The sequence below is a fragment of the Eleutherodactylus coqui genome, chromosome 1 (assembly GCF_035609145.1).
Source record: "Eleutherodactylus coqui strain aEleCoq1 chromosome 1, aEleCoq1.hap1, whole genome shotgun sequence".
Lineage (NCBI taxonomy): Eukaryota > Metazoa > Chordata > Amphibia > Anura > Eleutherodactylidae > Eleutherodactylus > Eleutherodactylus coqui.
Genome location: NC_089837.1, coordinates 474,887,638 through 474,899,836, shown reverse-complemented (window position 1 = coordinate 474,899,836; position 12,199 = coordinate 474,887,638). Strand labels below are relative to the sequence as shown.

Here is a 12,199-nt window from a genome sequence, read left to right as displayed (position 1 = left end):
CATTGGGTTCTTGGTCACCACCTCTCTTATTAAGGCCCTTCTCCCCCCAATTACTTCGTTTGGTGGGTTGGCCAGTTCTAGAAAGAGTCCTGGTTGTTCCAGACTTCCTCCACTTAAGAATGATGGAGGCCTTTGTACTCTTGGGAACTCTTAATGCAGCAGACCTTTTTTGTAGCCTTCCCCAAAACTACATCTACATTCAATCCCGTCTTTAAGCTCTACAGGTTGTTCTTTCCTCCTCATGGCTTGGGTTTTGGCTCTGATATGCATTGTGAGCTGTGAGACCTCATATAGACAGGGGTGTGCAAATGATATCCAATCAGCTGAATTTACCGCAGGTGACTCCAATCAGGGTGCAGAAACCTGTCAAAGGTGATCAAGAGAAATGGGAGGCCCACAGAGCTAACTTTCAAGTGTCTTACCATAGGGTGGGAATACTTATGTCTCTTAGTTTTTATTTTTTTAAAAATGTACAAAGATTTTTAGCATCCTGTTATCACTTTGTCATTATGTGGCATCGAGTGCAGAATGATGGAGAAAAACTAGATTTTTTTTTTTTTACTAATTTGCCCAACATTTGCCATAACATAACAAAATATAGAAATAACAATCCGGTGAATCGCTCCTTTTTTCTTACATTGCTGTGCTCCGTGAATCAGCATCTGTGCGGTATGTTAATCGGGGTAAACAGTAGGAACCTATTTCTTCGTTGTTTGCTGGCTCTTGACAATTTGCAATTCTTGTGCCTCTGAGTCAGCGAGGGCGGAACAGGCAAGCTGCTCTGTTTGTTGCGAAACTTCAGTCCTCTTTATTTTCAGTTATGTTTTTTCCTTTGCTCTCTTCAGGTTTACATTTTTTCCCTTTTTTTATTCTCCATTTTTTGAAAAATAATTGAATCAAGTGGGATATATCGGAAATGTGCGCCATTTTAAGTCATTTTGTCTATATTCTTCTATGCTAAATTGGATTTTGTTGATGTAGGAAGGCAGAAAAACCAAATTTGCAAACAGTTGTGAGGAATATCCATAGCTATGACAATGGGGGGACACAAGACTTGTATAGCTGCCTCAGTAACATGGTGTCAAAGGGACTAGATCACCAACATTTTTTTTGTGTTCATTAAATGAAAATAGAGAAACATTTTTGATTTGTCTCATCTGTTTTTGTTTTCTGATGTTGTGGATGTTTTTATTCTGTTGTCTCTACATGACTCTGAGGGCGGCCATCTTTCCTGAGCTGCATTTATCAGCATTTAAAAGATATGCTTTACAGCAGCTTCAGGGGCCATTCACACGGACCCAGGAGCAGGCTCATTGGCTTGTATAGAGACTATTCTATAGACATGCTTTGTGACCTGTGCAGAGGTTATTTTGTAGAGAGGGGAGTACATAGTCGCAGCTATTCTGACTGGTGCATACTGTTCTCTACATATAGGTGTTACCTCTCAGTGTAATCCTGCCTGTGATGTTAAGCTCCATTTACACGCAAAGACAATCTTTCAAAGGATTAAAAGTTTTAGCAATCGTTTTGCATAAAGTGTTAATGGACACTAATGCCCATTAACACTTTATTAGTTTTATTTGCATGTAAATGAGCCTCTGGGAGCTGTTTGCAGTGCCTAGCGGGTGGTCTGAGCTCTGCCATTGGTTCCATTGTTTCCCACAGGCTGCTGAAAGAATACAATGTAATCTCCAGCTCCCGTGGAGAACACAGTGTGTGGTCTGAACGATGGATTTTAAACTCTATTAAAAATCATAGTTCAGACAAAAAGTTCATGATGGTAGAGTTTGCACGCAACGATTATCCCTAATTTGTGCTGTTTTGAACGCATTTTGAAAGATAATCATTGTGAGTAAATGGGCCTTGGGTGAGATGACTGCTGCAAGGGTTTCTTTAAAGATTAGGAAGTATCAGCCTATCGGACTCTGTTCTCAGTGTGAAAAATGCAGGATTTTAGGAATATTTTGAAAGTATAGATTGTGGCCAAAACTTAAGATTTATGTAACCGGTCAATTTCTGTTGACACATTCCCTTTAATGCAGTTGTCAAAGTCTGAGTAAGGAGGAAAAGGCAAGAGGAAATAGCTTTTTCAAGATTGGCCCGGCCTGATGAAGGAACCCACAGAAATCCGATCTTGATGAGGGGACTGGGGATGGAAGGCTATATGTAAGCACCTCTGTCTTTAAGAGACGTTATGTAGGGTGGCCATGCGAGGGCATTAGTGAACATTATTGTGCATCGGGCAGATGTTCACACAAGTGAACAGATGGGCGACCGTTTATTTGTAGACCTTGCATGGGGAGAAAGTCTCCAAGTGAAGCAGAAAGTGAGCTTAGTAAGGCAGCAATGCTGTGAGAGCACAATCTGGGGAGGTTCACCCGAGCAGCTAGGAGGGTAAGTCTTCAGCCCTATGGGCATTGGTGACCCTGCATTGTAAGGATTAAGCTGAAGTTCAGCAAGGACAGCTAATGAGGAACTTTACTCCGACACTAACTTCTCTGCCCTCTCCTCTTGCTCTCCATTGCTACACGGAGTAACGGAGGCACGCACCATCTTGGACAACCCACACGGACTTTGAGTACTTGTACCCGGCAGGCCAGCTTTTTCAGTAGACTGTGATACCACCCAACAGGCACTAACAGTGGTGGACTGCTAAAGTGGAGGACTTGTCTGATTTGTTATCTTTCTAGATACGGGAAGTAGTTTGGAATCTGTTATAAGAGTTTACAGCATTGGAAATGTCTGGCTCCAACTACACCTCCGACAGCCGCCAGCTGTTGGTCTCTGCTTTGGCGCGGGTGTAATTTGCCACAGGAAACAGCCAGAGAATGTATGGCCCGATCCTGGCCATGAAGGCTGACTCACCCCTGCGCCTGCTTACGAGGACCATGAGACGCTGGTCACATCATCCATTACTACGCCACCTGTCAGGGAGACCACAACGGCTAACACCAGCCATGATTCTGTAGCCTACCCTAAGAATAGGCTCTCGGTACGTGACTAATGGAAAACCCCTTTTAATGATATTCTCTTAGGATAACAAAGTATTCATCAGAGAAGAGGCAGATTAGCAGAAAATCTCACATTATGGATCAAGCTTTTATGTTACCTTTTTCTTTTCTGTTACTATCGGTATGAAAAACTGTGAAATATTTAGTTTTCACTTTCTCCTCTCCATGCGGAGAAACAACCCCACATGTCAGTCCAAGGCTTGTGTTTACTAGTAATTGTGTGGAAGAGAAATATACCAATCAGCGCCTCTTTACTACCGATGAGAGTAAATAGAAAAAGCAGGTGAGAATGTACTCACCTGGTGCACAGTGGACTCTGATTAGAGAATCCACCGTCACACGATATCCGTGGAAGCTTGTAAACCACCCCGGGTTCTCGATTCAACCTTGATGGGGAGTCATCATTGGGATGCCGCCCCTAGCCACGCTATGGGGCTCAAGTAGATGCAATGGGTACAATAGATTAAATTCCCCGCGCTCAGGAACCCATAGGGGTTAATGATGATAATTCTTAAGATGCAACGCGTTTCGGCAATCACAGTATTGCCTTTCTGAAGTAATTGTGTGGAGAGGAAGGTTTTTAGCTTTTGGAGTTAAATCTTCCTAGAGGTGAATTTTAGCCTTTGATACAAGAAAGAATTGAGTCTTGGTAGAAATATGTTTTGGGGCGAGCTGGTTGAGGGAACACAAACTCCCCAGTTAGGGCCCTTTTACACTGAGCAGATAACGTTCAGATTCTCGCTGAATCACGGGAATGCGAATATTAGAATCGTCATTTATTAGTCGTTCAGATCATGTAGGCCTGAAAATCAAACAACGATTGGTCTGTGTAAAGCGGTCGTCCATCTATGAAGTTTACCGTGAATGGTGACGGGTGACCGTAATGATCCCCAACCCATATCGCCTCCATTCACTGACACAGGAACGATCATCGCTGGGACGGCTGTCGGGCACTTCTATGTCTGACAGCCATCCCATGTAAGAGGGCCCTAACACCCAGAGGACCAGACCTTCCGGAGACTACAACTCTACAGGATGTCGATTCAGTCGAAGGCAAATAAGGCCAATGCAGTGGTATTAATTGTTTTTAGCCTTGCATGCAAATTGAGTAATATCTGTAATACTGCTCTAGCAAAAGCAATTGGTCAAGTCAAGTCTCGCTCACGACCTGAAGGTTGCAGGTTCAATCCCCGCTGGGTTCAGGTAGCCGGCTCAAGGTTGACTCAGCCCTCCGAGGTCGGTAAAATGAGTACCCAGCTTGGGGGGGGGGGGGGGGGTAATAAATAAAATGACCTGGAAGCACTGCGGAATAAGTTGGCGCTATACAAATAATATTGAGGTTGCTAAAGTGTTATTTTTTTCCTTTAAACCTTGCCTTGTACACAGTACCCTTTTTGCTAATGCTTTGTCGCTTAAGAACCTTTAGGTTAATATGTATTGTTAATTATTGTTCTACCCTCATTGTTTAACAAAATTTGACATTTTGAAGACTTGGACAAATGTCTGGTTTTCGTCTTTTTTTTTTTTTTTAATTATTTTCTTGTTTCACAACTATAGAAAATGCACACTTTAAATTCTCCCAATGGGTTTGTTAGGGAATAGTCAGTGTTGTTTATTGTAGCTTTGATATTCTAGTAACTTCCATCCTTCTAGACATATTCCTTGTAGAAGTACCAAGGGCATATAAGCACTGCAGCTTGTCCGGCGTGTGACATGAAATGAAGCAGAGTTATGTATTTGACAACTTGCTATTTCTGCTTTTATCTTTCAGATGTAGAACAGATGGCCATAGACTGGCTAACGGGCAACTTCTATTTTGTTGATGACATTGATGACCGAATCTTTGTTTGCAATAGAAATGGTGACACCTGCGTCAACCTTCTTGACCGGGAACTGTATAATCCCAAGGGGATTGCTCTGGATCCAACTGTGGGGTAAGGCACTGTGACAAACTGTTCAAGAGGAAACATACATTTATTCACGGCTTATCATAGATGTGTGAAGGACTGGAATCCACTCACTTCATCGGTCAACTGCTCTCATGGACACAATCCTAAGGATGTCAAACTCAAAGATGAACTTCAATGTTTGTTCCCCTAATCCATTGAAAGGGAGTTTCCAGGAATGAATTATTGATGGCCTGTTCTCAGGATAGAATGGTAGAGTTGGAAAGGACCTTCAGGGTCATCCGGTCCAAGCCCCTGCTCAGTGCAGGATTCACTAAATAGGTCATCAATAGTTGATCGGTGAAGGTCCACCACTTGAGGCCCTTCGTCGATCAGCTGATTTAAAAAGGCAGTCGGACTCGGGTGAGGACTGCAGTCCATTCTCAGGCCTGTGATGTCATGTTCCTCAGTCATGTGGGCTGAGAGCAGCTTGGTATCATTCAAAAGAACGTGGATTGAGCTACAGTACCAGGCTCAGCTGCGATACAATGTATGGCACTGTGCCTGTTATGGGTTGAAGTGACAGAGGTGCTCACCCGAGTGCTGGTCTCTCTTCAAGGAGCTGATCAATGGGGATCCCAAGCGATAGACCCCCACGATCAACTATTGATGACCTATGTTGAGGATCAACATAGTTTAGTGCCAGAAATTCAGTACACTGAGATCTAGATTTAGTATGCAACTAGGGAAAATGGAATTGTACCTCTGCAGCGCCACCTATTGGATGGCAGCATTCCTTCAAAGCACTGCTTGACCCTGTATACATACAGGTCTTTAGAGAAATGATTGGGAATTGAAAACCAAGCTAGAATCCATACATAGACAGCTGTTTCGGGGTTACTGCCCCTCATCAGTGTGCAGTAGGATTCTGGCTTGGCTAGTGAGAGGCCTATGACGTGGGTCGGGAGGGACCTAGATTGAGTAGAAACTGTCCAAAACTGGGTCACAAAACAAGCCCGATTGGAATCTTTTATGTATAGGGTTACCTCTGTATATAGCTGTCTTGCACAGAAGTCAGAGTCATTTCTGATTTTACCAAACCACAGGCCAGATTTGTAATACTGTATTACATAACCGTAACAGATGTTACTGTTTATATAATCACTGCCTAATAAGTGCCCTGAAGAGACAACTTAGACTTATTATAGCTCACCTCCCTCAATATGTGTGTGCACAGCTAATATGGTAATGCCGATAGATTATTTGCAATGAACTGCCAGACTTGCTTTTATTAGACCTTTGGTGGCCATTACTGTTCCACAACCAGAGCCGACCAGAACATCTACTACTGGTGAGCAGAAGGCAGGGTTACTAGGTGTACATTGCTTAAAAGGAACTTGTCACTTCTGAACAGCACCGGTTATGGGGACTATGAGCCAGGGATGTATTTTATATACTCGATATCCCATTTCGGCGGTGTCCTTCATTGAAGTCCACATGTGGTCTGAAAATCTGTCTTTTTTCCGACCGCTGTGCACGCACACCCCCATAGACTTCACGGGAAGCGGGGAGCAAGTCTCCTCCCCGAACAGCAGCATAAACTTAGTTTCCGAGGTGGTGGATTCCCTTTAACAACTTCAGTCTTTTTTAATGGGACCGAGACAACATCTCTCAAAACACAACTGAGAGACCGGAGTTTACGTAACTAACAAGTCCAGGGATTTCTCTTCTCCCATCGGTTTTTGTTAGCACCACATAGGTCTCTACACATACATTTTGAGATATACATTGTATACTACTGATGGAGGGCTGCAATGTATGCCACTATATGAGCATAACCAATGGACTGCCATTGTGAAGATAACTTCTACCACGCTGTATACTTGTACTGGATCCTGAATAGTGTAATCTATTACGCTGTTGTGTACAGCAAGACAAAAAAGAGGGTCCAAGATGTTAGCGCTGACTCCTACCTGGTAAAATGGTATGCCTGAAGAAGGGCAAGACAAGAATGTGTGTAAGGGGAAAAGATCCAAAGAAAAGGCTGCTTGTAAAGAATGCAGTAACTCATGTTTGGGGGAAAATGTAGCATCGTGTCGCTGCTGCCCGCGATGTTCTTGCGTGATTTTGTAGCGAGAAGGTTAATAGAACTTCCTAATGTTTAAAAAAAAAAAAAAAATGTGATGCAATAAACAAGGAGGCTCCATAGGGAAACGTGGGCTATAAAACATATAGAGCATGCCATGATTTGGTAGTCTCTCAATGACGCAGGCTACATAACATCACTCGTGTGGAAGAACCCATATGAAAGTATGGGCTCCACATACATGCGATTTGTAGTCCTGTCGCATCGCTACAAAATCACACGAGATCATCGGCCTCGTGGAACATATGTGAAGCCCATGCTTTCCTATGGGTTCCTTCACATTTGCGATGTTTTGTAGCATGCTACATTGCGAGTCACAAACCTCACGGGTTTCGCGATATGCACGCGGCTCGTGAGGTAATGTAGCCCATGTTTCCCTATGGAGCCTTTCACCCAGTTTTCACGGTTTTCATCCGATGCAACTTTGACAGTAGGAAATCCTACTGTCAAAGTCCTAAACTGAGCCCTAGCTGCAGGAAACAAAAAAACAAAACACTTCTCCCCAGTTCCCAGCACTATTCTTCAGCATCTCTTCTGGCCAGGGATTAGAAAATCCCTGCCTTCAGAAAACACTGCCTGAATCGTGACCCTCGGCCAATCGGAGCCAGCGCTCGATGAATCAATCACAGCCAATGAATGTCTGTGATTGGTTCATCGAATGCTGGCTCTGATTGGCTGAACATCACAGCACTCAGCCAATAAGAGGCAGCACTTGCTGGAGGCGGGGATTTTCCAATTCCTGGCCAGAAGGGCACTTCTTAGGCGATTTTTTTTCTTTTTTTTTTTCTTCCCCTGCAGCTAGGGCTTATTTTCAGGGTATGGCTTACATTTCAAGCCCATCCCCCCCCGAAAATCCTTGCAGGTGGTGCTACAAAGTCACGCGACTTTGTAGCACAACTTGCAATGAGTAGCGCCACAAAATCACTGTATCGTCACAAGAAATTGCAACAATATCACACGGACCACCTTTGCGATATCGCTGTGATTTTCTCGTGCCGATGCTGTGTCACCTGTGTGAGGGAGGCCTAAAGTAGTTGTTCAATTATTTCACACATTTATATACTGCATACATATTCTACAGCGCTGTACGGAGATTGCCATCCCTTCACAGTGGACCCTACAATTGATATTCGCCTACAGGTACTACTATGTTTTTGGATTGTGGGAGGAAACCCACACAAATACAGGGAGAACATACAAACTCCATGTATGTAGATGTTGTCCTTGGTTGGATTTGAAACCTGGCCCCCAGTGATACAAGGGGACAGCACTAAGCATTGTGTCAATTAGATTTGACTTCAAAATGTAATAAAAATCATATTTTTGTAACATTGAGCGATTTTGTTGTATTAGGCTGCCTTCACATGTGCGCTAAAATCGGGTGGGATTTCTGCATTTTGAGACGTACAAATATGGACCCCATGGGGTCATGCACACGGGCGATATATTTCCACAGGACGCCGCAATGCGGTAAACAAATCGTGGCATGCTCTATCTTACTGTGTGATCTCGCATCACAACGCCCATTGGCTTCCCAGGGGGACCGGCGGCAGCAGCGCCAGCCACATTGGCAGCAATGGAGGAAACTCTGCGATCCTCTGCCGCAGCTGTAACAGCCGCAGCGGAGGATTGCTTCTTCCCCAAAGTGATCCCTTGGGAATTCACATGGTGGGGAGTGGGATATGACGGAATTCACCGCCCCATATTGCGCTCGCCAATATGAAGTTAGCCTCATGAAACTTGTAACTTTTTTGACTTCTGACCTGATTTCATTTCACTAATCCCATATAAACTACCTAGAATGAGAAGTGTTTGAAATGTTCAAAACATTGTTATTTACCAAAATATGTACTTTTTGAGCAACTTTGTCTAATCAGAACATGAGGCAATGGTGAGAGGTGAATGCTCTTCTCTCATGCGTTCCTGACCTTTGCCTTCAGTGTCCCTCTGGATACTGCCAGCCGGATACAACTTTACAAACACAATTGCCAAAGATAAGAAAAAAGTTGAGTGTCTGCAGCATAGTCTGGTGCGTGTCTGCCCTGGTTATTACTCTCTATCGCATATAAAACCTTAGATATCAAAGTATGCCCCAAAAATGTGGGGGGGGGGGGAGGGGGACTATAGAAAATATAGATTTGGCAATAGCTTTAATTGCCGCCATTCATAACTTCTTCTTTTAGCCACTTAGTCATAAGCAGATGTTGTTCTGTACTTCTCAAACTGGCTGGAGATGTTCCACAATATTGCTTAATAAAAACACATTGAGTGACTTTTTTAGCCTTTGTTATAATTTACATAACAATCAGAGGAACCCAATAAAGTTTGCTTCCTGTTTGTGGTGCAGGGTCCTCCGTGCGCTCCTCAGATATTGGCTTTATGGTCAGATGTGGTGTTGGTGCAGATTCCACATAGACAATCTACAACCAGTACAGCACTAAGCAAGGGAATGTGGTCTTGGCATGTTAATATCTTGTACCAGTGGCACTTGGACAATATGAATTCCCTGTTTCTCACTTTTGTCTAAATTACTTCTGTTTGTAAAGGGAGAAATTATAGTAAAGGGCATAAAATAGACGAGGAAACCGTACCAAAGGCAATTTTCTAGTAAAATGGCATAGTACCTCCTTTCCGATGGTAAAACTCAAATGTATGTCTCCGGACCAGATGTTGCCTCTCTTCTGTCCAGAATCCCAGAGTGTCTATCAACCATATCCTCCTACTTAACACGGAGAAAACTGAACTCTTCCTCTTCCTCCCACCTTACTCCAACACCCTAGCCAGACTTCTCATTCACAATCAATGGTCCCACACTTTCATCGGTCCCACAAGTCCACTGTCTTAATGTAACATTTGACTCCGCACTCTACTTCAAACCGCACATGCAAGCTTTTAACACTTCCGGGCACCAGCAGCTGGAAAACATCTCTTGGATACGATGGTTCTTCAACAAAAATGCTAGTGCATGCTCTTATCATCTCCCATTTAGACTACTGCAACATCCTTCTCTGTGGCCTGCCATCCAATTCTCTTTCCCCCATCCAATCCTTCAACTCTGTTGCCCAGCTTATCCACCTCTTCCCTCTACCTATTCCTTCATTGGTTGCCTGTTGCCCAGAGAATCCAATTCATAGTCTTATCAATGAGGTTCCATCTATAACATGTTTCCTGCATACATATCTGACCTAACATCGTGATACCTCCCCACACTTAACCTCTGCTCCTCACAAGAGCATCTCCTCTACCTCCCCCTTCTGAGCTCCTTACGTCGTCGTCTCCAGTACTTCTCCTGTGCATCACCTATACTCTGCAACTCGCTACCTCAACCCATCAGACTCTGCACCTCCTTGGAAAGCTTTAAAGACAATCTATCTCTTCGGACAAACCTACAACCTAAAGTAACAGTACTGCTACCACAAGATGAGCACCTTCTGCCCCCACCTATTGTCTCGTTTCCCTGTACACTGTAAACACTCGTAGGCAGAGTCCTCTCTCCGTCCATTTGTTAGTCATTTAGTAGATGTTCATCGTTGCTGTTTACATACGTTACCTGGTTATATAGGCACTGGTACCCTATTTCCCAGAAAATAAGACCTTCCCCAAAAATAAGCTCTTCCATAGTTTTTCAAGAAGGCTTGAAATATAAGCCCTACCCTTAAAAATAAGCCTTAGCTGCATTATATTAAAAATAAGCGATTATATTACCTTGCCGGCTTGGTCAATGTCCCTCCCGCTGCTCTCCGTAGCAGCAGGCTGCCCACAGAACACAATTTCCTGTTTACAGGATTCATAAATCCCACCTCCAGAAAGTGAAGGCTCTGATTGGCTGAGCAGCGCTTGAGAACCATTCAATGTGACGCTTGAGAACCAATCCTATCTTCCACGTTGTGGAGGCGGGATTTATGAATTGGCCAATCAATGCTACGGCTCAGGGATGTGGACTGAGCCTGCTAGATAAGTATAATAAAACCTCCCCTGAAAACTAGACCTAGCACCTTTTTTGGAGCAAAAATTAATATAAGACAGGGTCTTTTCTTCGGAAAAACACGGTATATGTAGTGTAAGGTAGTTTACACACCCGTTTCTTCACTTGTACGGCACCCTAAATATAAAAGCACTTTAAAAACCTATAATAGTCCCTCTATGTGACTCGGTGTAGGAAAAACAAAAAGCTTCAGCTTGATTGGAGCCATCATATGGTAGACTTATTGTGCTGCTATGCTTCACTCTCCCTACAGCTTCACAGTTCAACAGTCTTGAACAAATGATTAGGCGGGCACCCGATGGGGGCACTGCCCATAATATCCGAGCGCTCAGGGTCATTTTTTTTTTCGTGATTAACTGCACAGCAATGTTGTGAATTATAATCTTGTGTTGTGGCTGCTATTTGCTGAGTTTTTACTTATTTTTGTTGTGACTTGTCTTCTCCTTAGCCAGCTAGACTTTGCAGTGAAACTTCGGCTATGTAAATTATAAATAAGGTAGACTACATTAAACTATGTAAGGGCAATCTGTTACAATGCGTTACTGCGCAGTTCAGTCGAATGATTAAAATGCATAAAGCCGCCTCCTTTGTTCCCCGCGGTCTCGGAAGGCTGTTTTTATTTCATAGTTAAGGAAAATGAAGATGAATTCACTTGGAGGGGGTTTGCCATACCATGTAGTAGAGCAATGCCACATGTCACTCGGATGTATTTTCCACTTGCCTGACCATAGGTTGTGACCTTGCTTTCCAGCTTATTCCCAATTATTAGAGCCTATTTTATATTCAATGACTCTTTGGTCGCAGATGGAGAATATTCTTCTGCATGCAATCATGTAATGTAATTAGACAGTTCCACCTATTGTCCGCATTAACCCTTAGTTTATGCTTTTTAGACTGGTTGTATGAGAAGCTATATGGGGGTTTGTATTCATCCCATTACTGCTTTGTGATTGTGTTAAATACTGTACAGGTAAATACTGGCTATGGTCATGCTATTTATTTTGGCCGTGGTTAACTACAGTTGCAATCAAAACTATTCAAATCCCATTGTAAATTTGGTTTGTTTGACAAATTTACAAGTTTTCAGCTGTTTGCAAAAAACTATCAAAGAAGAACAATTTAACTGGCTCAGCATAACCAATATCACATGGGGTTTTCTTAAAATGCAACA

At 43.2% G+C, this 12,199-nt stretch overlaps 1 protein-coding gene across 2 annotated transcripts in view; it reads left to right on the top strand.

Annotated features, from left to right (window-relative positions):
• Window positions 1–12,199, top strand: part of LRP1 (LDL receptor related protein 1) — a 308,223-nt gene that overhangs the window by 144,607 nt on the left and 151,417 nt on the right. For both annotated transcript variants that reach the window (XM_066584447.1, XM_066584446.1), the window contains exon 7: window positions 4,783–4,945. In XM_066584447.1, the coding sequence (XP_066440544.1) occupies window positions 4,783–4,945 (163 nt within the window). The remainder of the gene's footprint in view (window positions 1–4,782; window positions 4,946–12,199) is intronic.